The 14609-nt window shown below is 49.5% G+C and overlaps 1 protein-coding gene across 1 annotated transcript in view; it reads left to right on the top strand.

The window, feature by feature from the left end:
• Positions 1-14053, top strand: part of RASSF3 (Ras association domain family member 3) — a 74027-nt gene extending 59974 nt beyond the window's left edge. Inside the window, exons 2-5 of the mRNA XM_062203299.1 lie at positions 3851-3958; positions 6486-6714; positions 8683-8792; positions 11496-14053. Coding sequence (XP_062059283.1) covers positions 3851-3958; positions 6486-6714; positions 8683-8792; positions 11496-11645 — 597 coding nt within the window. The 3' untranslated portion in view covers positions 11646-14053. The remainder of the gene's footprint in view (positions 1-3850; positions 3959-6485; positions 6715-8682; positions 8793-11495) is intronic.
• Positions 14054-14609: the final 556 nt, after the last annotated feature.

Raw genomic sequence — 14609 nt, 5'->3', positions numbered from 1 at the left:
GTCCCATGCCGTTTCCTCCCCTTGCAATCACAGTGAAAGATTAATGTTTATACTCGGCGTGCCACGCCTGCCCACTGGTGTTTGTTAACCCTCTCCTTGCTTCTGCTTTTTGACTTGCAGTCCCTACTTTGCCCCCTCTGGGTCCGGAGACAGACGTGTGTTTGAGGGCGGAGTGGGGTTGGTTCCTAGGTGAACAGAAGGGGGATCCTTTTTAAAGGGTTAAACCATATGGAAGTTTCCCAAGTTGGGTACAAGGGACCTTTGTCCAGTTGTACACTAACTGAACCCAGTGTTCTCTGCTCCACAGCCTGAGCTGGCGACTTCTCCCCTGTTACCAGCACCCTCCACTCTGAGAATCTAGCTTTTATTCCCACTTGAAAGCAGGTTTTCTACTTATTTAAAATTTTTTATGTATTTGAAAGGCAGAGACAGAGCTTCCACCACGTGCTGAGCCTGGTTGAAGCTAGGAGCCTGGAACTCCATCCGAGTCTCCCACATGGGTGGCAGGGGCCCAAGCACTTGAACTGTCATCTCCTGCCTCCCAGTTGCACATTAGCAGGAATCAGGAGAGGCACCAGGACTTGAGCATAACCACTCTGATAGGAGATGCAGGCATCCTAGGCATTTTTATTTTAAAGATTTTTATTTATTTATTTGAGAGGTAGAGTTACAGAGAGAGGGAGAGACAGAAAGGTCTTCCATCAGCTGGTTCACTGTCCAGATGGCTGCGATAGCCAGAGCTGGGCCGATCTGAAGCCAGGAGCTTCTTCCGGGTCTCCCACATGGGTGCAGGGGCCCAAGCAGTTGGGCCATCTTCCACTACTTTCCCAGGCCATAGCAGAGAGCTGGATTGGAAGAAGAGCAGCCAGGACACGAATTGGTGCTGCAGGCTGAGGCTTAGCTCCCCTGCGCCACAGTGCTGGCCCCTAGGCAGTGTCTTAACCTCTGAGCCAAACACCCGCTCCTGTTATCATCTCTTTCTTTGACATTCCTTGCTCATGCCCAACCTGTGCTAGGCAGTGAGCATCATGAGGGTGGCAATGAAGGTGGTATGTACCTTGCCAAGTCTGACCTCCCATGCATAGAGGAAGGGGCCCGACACCCAGCAGAGGCCCAAGAGGTATCTGCTTCTAATGTACCTTAGAAGGTGTTGGCTGATGGAGGGGCCCCTGCCACCCATATGAGAGAGCTGGAGGAAATTCCTGGCTCCTGGCTTTAGCCTGGCCCGGCATTTGGGGATTGAACCAGCAGATGGAAGAGTGCACTTAACATTTTTTTTTCTATTTATTTTTTATTGACTTAAAAGGCAGAGACAGAGAAACAGATCTCCCATCTGCTGGTTCAGTCCCCAGATGCTGGGAGTTGAATGGGAAGCAGAACAACCAGGACTGGAACCAGCACTACCTTATGGGATATAGGCATCGCAATCAGCAGCTTAACCTATTGTGCCACAACACTGGTGCCATGATGCTGTATTTGTAAGTCATTAAGGCAGCAATCATACACAGAGGACTGTTCACCCAGCAGATACCTTTTGGGCCTCTGCTGGGTGTTGGGTCCCTTCCTCTATGCATGGGAGGTCAGACTTGCAAGAAGGGAATGAGACGGTCTTCATTTCCACGTTTATTCTTAAATACTAACTGCCCAAACTGTCCGAAGCTTCTTGTAGGCACACACTAGAAAGAGCACAATAAGAGACTGACAACAGCAGGGGAAGTTGGCAGGACAACCCCATTCGAGCAAGACCTGGACTCGAGCCCCCAGGGTCCCCTGCTGCATAGCCAGAGCTGGGGACTTCTCCTGGGCTACTTGCATTCTCCACTCCGCACGTTGGCCAGTAGCTGGCCAGTACACTGGAAGAGCAGACAAGCAGAGAGGGGGGATGTGCGTTTTAAATGTCCGTGGAAGTGGTCACCGGTCACTGACGCTTTTGAGGAGATACATGAATTCACGACTCTTCACGCCCCCAGTAACGCCAAGAGTTAGATGCTTTGGGATTTGACACTGGCATGGAGTGCTCCTGAGGGCCTCTGAAGCTAGGGAGCGAGCACGTGTTGTGCTGGTCATCTCTGCGGTCCACTGACCCATTAGATGCTGCCAGGACAGTGCTGAGAGTGAGCAGTTACTGAGGTGACCCTCTAAGGTCAGGAATCAAAGAACTTGAGACAGAATGGATCGAGACGTTTCAGGGGCCGGCGTTCTGGTGTAGCGGGTTAAGTTTCCGCCTGTGACACCAGTCTCCCATATGGGCGCCAGTTCCAGTCCCGGCTCCACTACTACCGATCCAGCTCTCTGCTAATGGGCCTGAGAAAGCAGTAGAAGATCGCTGAAGTGCTTGGGCCCCTGCAGCCACGTGGGAGACCCGGAAGAATCTCCTGGCTCTGGATTGGCCCAGTTCCAGCTGTTGCAGCTATTTGGGGGATGAACCACTGGATGAAAGAGTTCTCTGTCTCTCCCTCTGTAACTCTGCCTCTCAAATACATCTTTTTTTTTTTTTTTTTTTTTTTTTTTTTTTTTTTTTTAAGAGCCATTTCATACTCTGTGGTATTTATACATGTGAGTCCTGTAGTAGCCTTTCCAGGTATGTCTTAAAAAATTTTTTTTTAAAAGATTTATTTTTTTGAAAGGCAGAGTTAGGGAGAGACAGAGACAGAGAAAGAAAGAAGTCTTCCATCTGCTGGTTCGCTCCCCAAATGGTTACAACAGCTGAGGCTGGGCCAGGTCAAAGCCAGGAGCCGGAGCTTCCTCTGGGTCTCCCATGTAGGTACAGGGGCCCAAGCACTTGGGCCATCCTCTGCTGATTTTCCAGGCACATTAGCAGGGACTTGTATCAGAGGTAGAATGGCTGGGTCTTGAACCGTTGTCCATATGGAATGCCAACGTTACAGGTGGAGGCTTAACCTGCTACTCCACAACGCTGTCCCTGCTCTGGGAACTTTTTAGGTGCCCTTGTACTTAGGAGTCTCAGCAAATTAAGGAAGGGTTGGTAGTCTTTTGGATTAGGCTTTAGTAAGTTCCATTGCTCCCACTGAAAAGTTAACTTGCTTTTGTTAATTTACTTATTAGAACTTAATCGCATCTGAAAACCTACTTGGTTAGGTTGTTGAGAGAATTAAATGTGATCCAGGTTAGGTGTCCTGTGTCCTTGACTTGGTCAGAGGCACAAAACACTGCAGCATGGCCATTGGCGATTGCGTAGCAGATACTGCCTGATGTCATGCCCGGGTTGAGGTCTGTAGACAAGAAATTATCAGTGAATTCCTCCCAGTCTCTTCCCCTCCAGGGTGTGGGGAGGAAAGGCAGGGTGAGGCTGGAGGGGCGGGGAGGGAGCCGTGGGTGGGTGAAGGAAGTCTGGTTGCTCTTATCTCGGCATGGGGATTTGGTCAGAAGATAAATTACCTTCTGTGGGTCCACGTGGCTGTTCAGGCCGGTGGTTAGTACCAGTCAGTGATGAGTGCCGACTGATGGTCACTAACGACTGAACTTGGTTGGTGCTGATGAGCGATTAAAGCAGCACAGGTGGGAGAACATGCTGGAGAGAAGCTTTTGGGGTGTGCGTGTCTCAGCCTTGTTTCAAAATTCCCCTCTCGCGGGCGCTCCAAGGGAATGGTGTTTTTGTAGAGAAGGAAAGCAGCCTTACAAAATAGTATAAATGAAGTGTTGCCGCCAGCTGCTGACAAGTCTGTTTTATTTGCTATCCCCCCAGAGAAGACTAGTCTGTGTGTGTGTGTGTGTGTGTTTCAAGGTGAGGTGCACCCTGTTGATCTTGTGTGGAATGTGAAAAGAATCCTGGCTTATCTGCATTGTCCCTGTGACGACTCATGTGTGGCATGGCTTGTTTTTCTTCTAGGATGTGGAGAAAGAGAAGGAAACTCACAATTACCTCAGCAAAGAGGAAATCAAAGAGAAAGTTCATAAGTACAATTTGGCAGTCACAGACAAGTTGAAAATGACCTTGGTAAGTACCGATAAGGCTGTTCTGGGTGACACCTGTCAGAAGATAAGTGTAAATGAATAACATTTGTCAAAGATTTTTTTTTTTAAAGATTTATTATTTGAAAGGCAGAGTTAGAGAGGGAGGGACAAAGGGATAAAGAGGGAAGGAGGGAGGGAGGAAGAGAGATATCTTGCAGCCTCTGCTCTCACTCCCCATATGGCCGCAATGGGCAGAGCTGGGCCCGGCCAAAGCCTGGAACTCCGTCTGGAATTCCATGTAGGTGGCGCTTGGGCCATTTTCCACTGCTTTCTAGGTGCATTAGCAGGGAGCTGGATTGGAAGTGGAGCAGCTGAGAGTCAGACCACCTCCCATCGCAGGTGGAGACTTAGCCTGCTGCCCCACAGTGCCAGCCCCTTGCCAAAGTTTAATGGTCAAGATCCCCATGACAGGAAAATGGAATACTTCTGTAGCTTACAGTATTTTGGAGTAGCTTTGTCTCAAAATCAGTTGCTGGGTTAACCTCAAAAAAACATTATTTTCAGAGATTGTGTGATGTCCCCTTCCTGGAAGGATTTCAAGCGTCTTTGCCTAACATGTATGCACAGACGGACATGCAGATTCTTACAAGGTCTCAGAGAAGTTTCCTTTGTATGGAAGGAAGGAGGTCTCAGGAAAAGGATTTTGTGCCGTGGTTGGAGCACAGTGGAGCTAAGATTTTTCTCTGCTGGTTGTCAGCGTGTGATGAGGGGTAGAATATGCAGCTCTCTCCACATCGTTGTCACAGGCACCTACTACATGGCACCACACTGTCTAAAGCGCAGTGAGGGACGGGAGTGGAGGCAGGGAGAGGGGACTGGGCTTGGTGACTATGAAACCAGAGCCGACAACAAAGCCAGAGTGTCCACGTTCCTCTCCACTGAGCTGGTGACCAGCCTTGTGCTGTGCCTCTTGGTGCCCGTTGCCAGGGTTCCTGGGGCGCAGCCTCTCAGAGTGTGGATGGAACTGACAGAGTTCAGTGGAGGACAGCGTGACCTGCTCCGAATAGGCCCTGCTGGATGGGGTGGCCCTTGTGGAGGAGCTTTTGATTATAAACCTTTGTGATAAGGAACCGTCCCAATGGGACCATGCCAGAAAGGGGGGACCAGGGCAGATAGATCGGCCCAGGGCAATTCTTCTTTATTCCAACAGTGGCCGGTTTTAAACAACACCTTTTTTATCAAAGAAGAAAAATTTCATGTGCTTTTTTTTTTTTCCCCCCATGGAGATGCAAGTTTCTGTATACTTTCAAAGATAAAAAATTTAAACAATACTGTTTAAGAACAAAGGAATTAGTGCTATAAATTGATCTTGTGGAGAGCAAGAGAAATAATGGTCCATGAAAGAGGTTTTTAATGTTCTACTTTAATTGTGGTGTTTATGTGAGCATTGCAGCTCCTTAAGGTGCCTGAAATACATCCGATGTGGTATGGTGTAGGAGAGCGCTTCAAAAAGTTCATGGAAAATGAGATTAAAAGAGGAGTTTATTTCAGGGCGAAATGTTTTCGAAATCCATGCCTGTGAGGGGCGGTCTTCAAATGTTTATGGAAGACATGCAGTATGAAAAAGCTGTGCATAGATTCCAGAATTCTTTTGCACCAAAGCATCTTTTTTTTTTTTGACAGGCAGAGTGGACAGTGAGAGAGAGAGAGAGAGACAGAAAGGTCTTTCTTTTTGCCGTTGGTTCACCCTCCAATGGCCGCCGCGGTTGGCGCGCTGCGGCTGGTGCACCGCGCTGATCCAATGGCAGGAGCCAGGTGCTTCTCCTGGTCTCCCATGGGGTGCAGGACCCAAGCACTTGGGCCATCCTCCACTGCACTCCCAGGCCACAGCAGAGAGCTGGCCTGGAAGAGGGGCAACCGGGACAGAATCCGGCGCCCCGACCGGGACTAGAACCCGGTGTGCCGGCGCCGCAAGGCGGAGGATTAGCCTAGTGAGCCGCGGCGCCGGCCCAAAGCATCTTCTAATTTCATTTTCACTTAAAACTTTGGAAGTACCTTCATATGTGCTGTATAAAAAAGTTTAAGCGAAGTTGCCAGTCTGGTAGCCAGCATAGCCACTTGAGAAGAAAAGAGCCTGATTACCGTCAGCTCGTTGCTGAGTTCCGTATTTCAGAGATCTAAAGGTGACCTTCCTTTTTAGCACAACACAGGTCGGCAGTTGAGGCGAGGAGGAGGAGGATCCTCGGTTGCCATGACAGCACAGTTAGCATAGTTAGCGCAGAAGTAGCCCCGGAGCTTTGCTAGGCTTTCTGGGTTGGCTGGCGGCTGCTGCCCTGGGACCACAACCTGTGGGGACGGCATGAGTCTGGGGACTTGAGCCGCCACATCTGCCCTGCAGACCCTGCCTCTGGCCGTGCTGTGCAGATGCGTTGGCCTCCCTGGGAGGTCATCGCCTTGCGGGGAGAAGCCCTGGTGATCTCCAAGAGAAGAGAAAAACAGTTTCACCCTCCGGTTTTGCCTTGCTGATGCCTCTGCCCGCCAGCTAAGGGTGTGCTTTCTCCCCGCTTCAGAATTCAAACGGGATTTACACTGGCTTCATTAAAGTGCAGATGGAACTCTGCAAACCCACCCAGACGTCGGGGAAGCTCGCGCCCGGCAGCAACGGCTGTATGAACACACTTCATATCAGCAGCACAAACACTGTCGGGGAAGTGATCGAGGCCCTGCTCAAAAAGTTCCTCGTGACCGAGAGCCCTGCCAAGTTTGCACTTTATAAGCGTTGTCACAGGGAAGACCAAGGTACGTGGCCTTGCTCCCAGCGAAAGCCGTCTCCGCTTCTGCTTACGCCTGGTGTCCCCTTTAGCAGCAGGCAGACGACTGGATGCGTCCGTGTCGGTGACGCCAGAGCCCTGGTGACCCACAAGGCACCACCTGGCCGTTTCCTGGCCGTTTCCTGGCCGTTCGTGGTTTTGAGTTGGACACGTGTGGGTCTGAGGACCTTCGAGGCATCTGCGTGTGATGGGCGTGAAGGGAGATCTTGTGACCCGCACAAGGGAGAAGCCTTTTATTTTAGAAAGGCAGTGGAGTGGCTTTGATGGGAATGCTCTGTGAGACACAGGAGGATGCCTGGGTGCCGAGGCTTCCGGGCACGCGCTCCACGCTGGGGTGCGTGTGCACGTGGGGTGGCTTGGTGGACCTGTGCCCCGCGACACCTGCTGGGCGGGGAGGCACGTGTCTGTCAGTGCCTTTCAGCTCAGGATGGGCTCTTCTGTGGCCGTGCTTTGTCTTGCTGTGCGTGACACTGAGTCACGTTGGCACCCCGCCCTCACGGCCACATAAAATGAGTGAATGACGTTTTGATCTGTCTGTCCATCTGAACTCCATACCCACATTCAGTGAATGCGGGAAAAAAATGTTGAATTCTAATTCCAGGGCAGGCGGCTAGTGGGAATTACACCAATGGTGGTGGATAGCAGTAATTTAGGGATTTACTGCGTGCTCATTTGAAGTTGATGTGTACCTGTGCGCCACAGATCACTTAAATTTTCTCAAGTTTTTTTTTTTTTTTTTTTTTTTTTGTTAAAGCCTAATACAGCTATAGAAGCAAATATATTGACCTTGACCTTGACATGCTGTTGCATGGGATAAAACCCAGCTGAGTTGTATGTGCACTTTTTTTTTTTTTTTTTTTTTTTTAATTTGAGAATGGTGGGGGAAGGAGCATGAGTGAACAACCTCCCTGACATTGCCATGGCACAGCCAGGAGCCAAGCACTCAACCCAAGCCTCCCACATAGCAGGGAGGAAACCAGTTGCTCAAGCTATCACCACTGTGTGCCATGGTCTGTGTTGGCAGGAAGCAGAGAGCTGGAGGCAGGAGCCAGAGACGTGAGTGTAGTGAACCCAGGTACTAACAAATAGGATGCAGACTTTTTTTTTTTTTTTAAAGCAGAGTCTCAGGGAGAGGCAGAGAGAAGGAGCTTCCATCCACTGGTTTTCTCTACAAATGGCCCGGCTGGGTCAGGCTGAAGCCAGGAGCCTGGAACTCCATTTGGGTCTCCCATGGGGGTGGCAGGTAGCAGGGGCCCAGGCAGGGCCCTGGGGGTGCATGTGTAGCGTGAGACACGTGTGTAACTCTGCTCAAAGCCATCAGAGCTTGTGTTCTGATGTGTATTTTCATTGTTTTTATGAGAGTTACAGATCATTTTTAAAGTTTCTTATTTTGCTTTCTAAAAGGAGGAGCTGGACTAAATTTTAGCACATTTTGGCAGCAGTACTCATTTAAATTTCTTTTAAAATATTTCCTCTTTAAAAAAGCTATTAGAGAGATAGTGAGTGAGTTTCCATCCACTGCTTCACTCCCAAATGGTTGGCTGAAGTCAGGAGCCAGTCATTCCCTCTAGGTTCTCCACTTGGGTGGCACCAGCCCAAGTACTCGGGCATCTTCTGCTGCCTTCAAAGGTGCATTTGCATGAAGTTTGATCAGAAATGGAGCAGCCAGGACTTGAACCGCTGCTGTGACATGGGATGCTGGTGTCGCAGGCGGTGGCTTCATCTGCTTCGCCACAACACCAGCCCCATTAGTTCCTCCTTAATCAAGGCACAGTGTACGTTGAGCAGATGGAAAAGAAGTAAAAGGGGTTTTGTTCCACAGCAGGCCAGAAAGGGGTGGGGTTAACCTGATCTGAGGAGGAGGAGGGGTCAGGATGGAGGGTGGTCTCGGGACCGATTAAGGACCATTGCTAATGCGCTGTGTTTCCTCACCCAGTCTACGCCTGCAAGCTGTCAGACCGGGAGCATCCACTGTACCTGCGTTTGGTGGCAGGGCCCAGAACAGACACACTTAGCTTTGTTCTTCGTGAACATGAAATCGGAGAGGTAAGTGGTTGTTCCTTATTGCTTTAAACTGAACCAAGCAGCTGGCCCTGTTTTATTGTTCCAGTCTGGTGGCTTGGCCCCAGGGAAGAAAGAGCGAGAGGGACAGAGGAGGGGGAGAGAGAGAGAGAGAGAGAGGGAGGAGATTCTGAATGAGTGAGCCCCAAGTTAATCTGCAGTGTAATTCTCTTGCAATCCTGTGTTGGTCTGCAATTTTCAGAGGTCGGAGGAAGTGGAGATTTTAAATTTCCGTCTAGAGAGTCATTTCCATCCCTTCCTGCCTCCACAGCACTCTTACCCAGATGAACTTTGAAAGTTGACACTCTCCATATGTTTGCTACTTAACAGGAGTCTTCAGGCCAGTTTCTCTCTAAAGGGCAATGTAGGAAATCTGATCTCTTTACCACAGAAGACATTTGACTTTGGAGAGTCTTCCCCCTCTGCCCAGTTGAATCATTAATAAATTCTCTGTCTGAGTGCATCGTCTGCCTTCCATTTCCAGGAAGGTTGTACTGGGGCCAGTTCAGTTGAAGAATAAAAGCTCTTGAGACTGTCCTCTAGAAGTATCAACTTGACAGCGACACGAGAACACATCTCTTAAGCTCTGGGCCCTTGTCTTCTGTTTAGAACAGGAGACGGTGTGGAAGGCGATGCAATGTGGATGTGTTTTCTAGGTTAAAGGTTACGAAACCGTGGGGCAGGCATTTGATGTGTCAGTTAAGAGACCACATGGGATGCCTGTGTCCCATATCGAAGGACACAGATTTGAGTCCCAGCTCCTCTGGGAGGCAGCAGGCAATGGCTCAAGTACTTGGGTCCCTCTACCCAAGTGAGAGATCTGGGTTGAGTCCCAGGCTCCTGGCTTCAGCCTGGCCCAGCCTTGGCTGTTGTGGGCATTTAGGAAGTGAACCAGCAAATGGGAGATCTCTGTTTGTCTTTCTGATTTTCAAATAAATAAAATTTTTGAAGTTAGGAAACCAGGACCCTGCTTCCTACTGTATACAAGCCCCAAGGCTTGACCGTGGATAAATCTTGCAGTCGTAATGCCCTCTGTAAAGGGGAACTCGGCTGTCTGAAAAGGTGCTCACCGATTAGACATGCATGTAAATGTGCTTTGCAAATAGTATGCTGATGTGTAAATTAGAACTCAGCTCAGGGGGGCTGGCGCTGTGGCTCACTTGGCTAATCCTCTGCCTGTGGTGCCGGCATCCCATATGGGCACTGGGTTCTAGTCCCAGCTGCTCCTCTTCCAGTCCAGCTATCTGCTGTGGCCCAGGAGGACAGTGGAGGATGGCCGAAGTGCTTGGACGCCTGCACCAGCGTGGGAGACCACCTGGCTCCTGGCTTCATTTGATGCTGCGTGCTGGCCGTGGCGGCCATTTGGGGGGGTGAACCAATGGAAGGAAGACCTTTCTCTCTGTGTCTTTCTCTCTCTCTCTCTCACTGTCTAACTCTACCTGTCAAATAAGTTAAAAAAAAAAACACACAAAAAACAACAACTCAGAACTCAGCTCAGGAAGTTTTAGGAAGATTGTGACTTGAGACATTTTTGGAGTTCCTTTTGATCTTGAAGCTTTTAAAGGAATTCCGACTCTGGTTTTGGAGAGGGAGCTGGGTGCAGAGGTCTCATCTGGCTTTGCCGTTTGGCTGTGTGCCCGTGAAAGCCCAAGCCAGACTCATTAGCATAGTCTTGTCACTGGTCTATTTTTCTTGCTATAGGGCTTTTAAGGATTTCACATGGCTTAGAGTGGCACTGGGGAGGAATTATGTTAACTTCGTTTGAAAACTTACTGTACGTCGTGTTTCAGTGCTCCAGACTGCTTTCTTGGGCCTGTGTATGGTGTTCTTGTTCCTCAGCTATTTAAGGGCAACTAAACTGAGGGAGGAAAGCTTCCATGGTTGTCAGGACAGGGAGACGGCCCTTTATAATGCCCTTATTTTGAAGACCTGAACGTACAGTTGAATTATGACAAATTCACAGAATATTTTTTAAAAAGATTTATTTATTTGAAAGTCATAGTTACACAAAGAGAAGGCAGAGAGAGAGAGAGAGAGAGAGGTCTTCCATCTGCTGGTTTACTGTCCAATTGGCTGCAACGGCCAGGGCTGCGCTGATCTGAAGCCAGAAACCAGGACTTGGGCCTTCTTCCACTGCCTTCCCAGGCCATAGCAAAGAGTTGGATCAGAAGTGGAGCAGCCATGTGGGATGCTGGCACTGCAGGATGTGGCTTTACCCGCTACGCCACAGCGCTGGCCCCTCACAATATTCTAATGTAATATTTTGCTCTTCTGTTCCATGTTTCTCACTCTACAAAATTTATTTTTTAATTTATTTATTTGTTTTTAAAGATTTATTTATTTATTTGAAAGTCAGAGTTAGAACTTCTATCTACTTGTTCACTCCCCAGATGACTTCACCAGCCAGGGCTGGGCCAGGCTGAAGCCAGGAGCCAGGAGCTTCATCCTGGTCTCCCACATGGGTGCAGGGGCCTAAGTACTTGGGCCATCTTCTGCTGCATTCCCAGGCCACCCTCAAGGAGTGGATCAGAAATGGAGCAGTCGGGATTCCAGTCGGTGCCCATATGGGATGCTAGCAGTGCAGGCAGCGGCTTTATCCGCTGTGCTATAGCACCAGCAGCCTGTTGCTTGAGTCCTGACTCCGAGTTCAGTACCTGGCAGGATTTTTTTGTGTGTGTTGTTTCACAGTGGGAAGCCTTCAGCCTTCCAGAGCTGCAGAATTTCTTGCGCATGCTGGACAAAGAAGAAAATGAGCAGCTGCAGAGCCTGAGGCGGCGCTACTCTGCCTACAGACACAAGCTGGAAGAGGCCCTGGGCGAGGGCTGGAAGCCCGGATAGAGCAGCCAACTCCCTGCCAGGAAGGCACGCGGCGGGACCCACGCACCCAAGTGCCTCGCTTTGCAGAGGGCTGTGTGCTCGCCCTGGGACGCTAGGGTCTTCCCCCTTTTCTCTCTAGATCTAGTTCCTACGACCTGGTCACGCAGCCTCCTGCACCTTTAGCCACTGTGTAAGGGACTGTGCTAGCTTGTTCCATTGCAGCGAGCGGGGCCGCGCAGGCAGCCTTGGCAGGGGCGTCTAGAGGGCTTGGAAGCATGAACTCTGGGTTCTGTGTTCTCATCTTCTTTTAGGTTGTTGTAGTTCTGTGAGGATGATGTTAAGCTTCAGCATGTGCAGATGACTTTTTCAAAGCTTAACGCGGAATCTCTCGGAACGCTCGTTCTGTGTTGAAACTACCTGTCCATGTCTGGTTTTGTAAGTGTCGAGAGGAACTGATCCATGTGAATTCAAAGGCGCGGGAGTCTAGGAACGCCTAGGCATCCATGGAGGAGTTCGAAGAAGAACGTTCAGAGCAAGTTTGGAAGAAGGCACGTGCGGAGGCGGAGACGCGGAAGGCCCGGGACACGCTGGGCTGCAGAGTTGGTGGTAGAGGCTTATAGAGTGAAAGGTATTCAGTGTGGAGATACTCAGCCCGTTTTAGGATTGCTTGATTGCCTCGTGGGTTCAATGTGGGAACAGAGCCAAAGAGGTAGGAGCTAAGCCAAAGGAGGGAGCCAGGAGCTGTGAGCTGAGCGCAGGATTCGGCCTGGACACAGCGGGGCCTTGCCCAGCCAGGGCTGTGCTCTGGGGAGTGGAAGGTCTGACTGGTGCGGGCCTTGGCCCTTCACTGCCTCCTGTTTTCCCCGCCAAAAGTTGTTTCCAAAGTAAGGGCAGCTGGTTTCCCCTTGACTGTCAGCTGGGAGCAAAGGGCCCTGACAATCACTCCCTGCCCATTATCTTCAACCCCCCTCCCCCGCCTAGTCCTTGTCCCCTTTCCTGCCTTTTCTCTGGCCTTCCCTGCCCCACCCCCTTCCTCCATCCTGCCTCTTCTCTCTCCTCCTGATTGATTGAAGAGCGAGGGCCACCCCAGCCTTCTCTGTTCTACCCCAGCCTTCTCTGTTCTACGCAAGGAGGGAGGAAAGGCCCCCCCCCCCGCCCCCCCACTGACCTCACCACAGGCGTTTGTCCTGGCCGTAATTTAACAAAGGCGCCTGTTCCTTCCAACCAAAGAGATGCTTGTGCAATAGAAGCCTTCCTTAAAACAGGCGACGTGACCTCATTTTACGCAGCGTGTATCTGCAAGCGGGGAAAGGCGTGCTGTGGTTTCAGAGGGGCCTTATGTCGTAGCTTTATCTAGAGTTTTTTTTTGTCTTGTTTTATAAATTCCCAAGGAATTGTTAACACTTTGGTGACACCTAATGGATTCCTATTGAAATTCCAAGGTGCTTCAGTTCTTTGCCTCTTCGGTGAACTGTGCCTTGTATTTCTGTCTCCCTGCTTTTCAGAGAATCCCCTTGTTGCTGGAGGCAGATTCCGTGTTGGTTCTGCTGTGGCATGTGAGTTACTGAGACAATCGTTATCTTCATAAGCTTTTCAGGAAAGTTGGAAAAAAAAATAGAAGTAGAACTAGCTATAAAATATGTATGGCACCTCTTGTTTAATTTTGCATGTAACTTCTTAGTGCATTGATGAGGCTTTAGTGACATTGTCATCTGACACTTTATTGTTCAGGGACTGCCTTTGTGAGTTGCGTACTGGTTTTATTGTTCAGACCTTGAGGCTTGAGTATGCTGTCCTCAGCCACCTGGTCTTTTAATTACTCGACCCAGTGAGTTTATATTTGGTGAAGCATTTGTTTCTCAGATTAAGACACTGTTAGAACTTAAGGTAGTAGCTGATGGGTATCTGTGAATTTTTTTTTTTTTTTTTTTTACTTGAAGTAGAGATTTGTCTAAAACAGGCATCCTCAATCTGTATTTATCCGGAACCTCGCTCACTGTCATGTGCACTACAAGTTGCGATTTGGAAAACTGAACTGTCTTGGAATCCTGCCAGGTCGTGGTTCTTGAAGACTGATGTTCTCTCCCAACACTGGTAACTGCAGCAGCGTTTGTAATGTGTCAAAGAAGGAAAACGGCCCCTAAGGCCGAAGACTTGTTACAAATCATTGTGCAGATCATCATTAGCATTTCCAAGCTTTGCCTGATGCTGTTTGCTCTTCAGTAGGTGATGGTACAGGAAAGATGTCACACGCGGATGTCATACGCAGGGGTGGTGTTGCAGGGCAGCATTGAAATCGCAGAAGTAAAAAAGTTATAATATTTATAATTTTGATGAGTTTATTTTTATAGGGAAGATTTTTCTCCCCTAAAATTATTTCTGGAATGACAAAATTGTTTCCATTATTAAAAATTGAACTTGTTAGTTGATGCTTGCTTGTGTGTCTTTATTTATGAGACTATGCTAGATACAAAAAAGGTCCCAGGAATGGGACAAGCGGCTTTTGTAGAATATGGGGTGGTGCCTGAATGAGTGACTTACAGGGCTGGGTGGGGCACATGGTTCTCGAAAGGCCCTTTCTCTGGAGAAAAATAACAGCCCACACAGTGCACTCCTAGTTTACTTGCAACAGTTGTTTTCATTGTGAATTATACATAAATCCAACAACATGTTAAAGCATAGCAACAGTTTAAGTTGTTCTGAAAGAGGACGCCCTGCTACCACTGCTACAGTAGACCCTCCTCTCTTCTCCACCCCGTTCTGGCTTCGGGGACTCGTGCCATTGAGATGGACACTTTCAGCGTCATGTGTGTCTTCCCCAGCTGGGTTGGAGGGGATTTGGGGAATCGCCCTGGCTCTGGGGTTGCACCTGGGTGCCCTGCAGCACAGCACTGCCCCCTAGAGCACAGGAGAGGGAGCAGCTTGGCTGGTGCCAGGCAGTGTGGAGGAGCCATTCATTGCACACGCCACAGCTGCTTCATAAGC

This window comes from Lepus europaeus, chromosome 10 (genome assembly GCF_033115175.1).
Source record: "Lepus europaeus isolate LE1 chromosome 10, mLepTim1.pri, whole genome shotgun sequence".
Lineage (NCBI taxonomy): Eukaryota > Metazoa > Chordata > Mammalia > Lagomorpha > Leporidae > Lepus > Lepus europaeus.
This window is presented reverse-complemented; position numbering and strand designations above follow the sequence as displayed.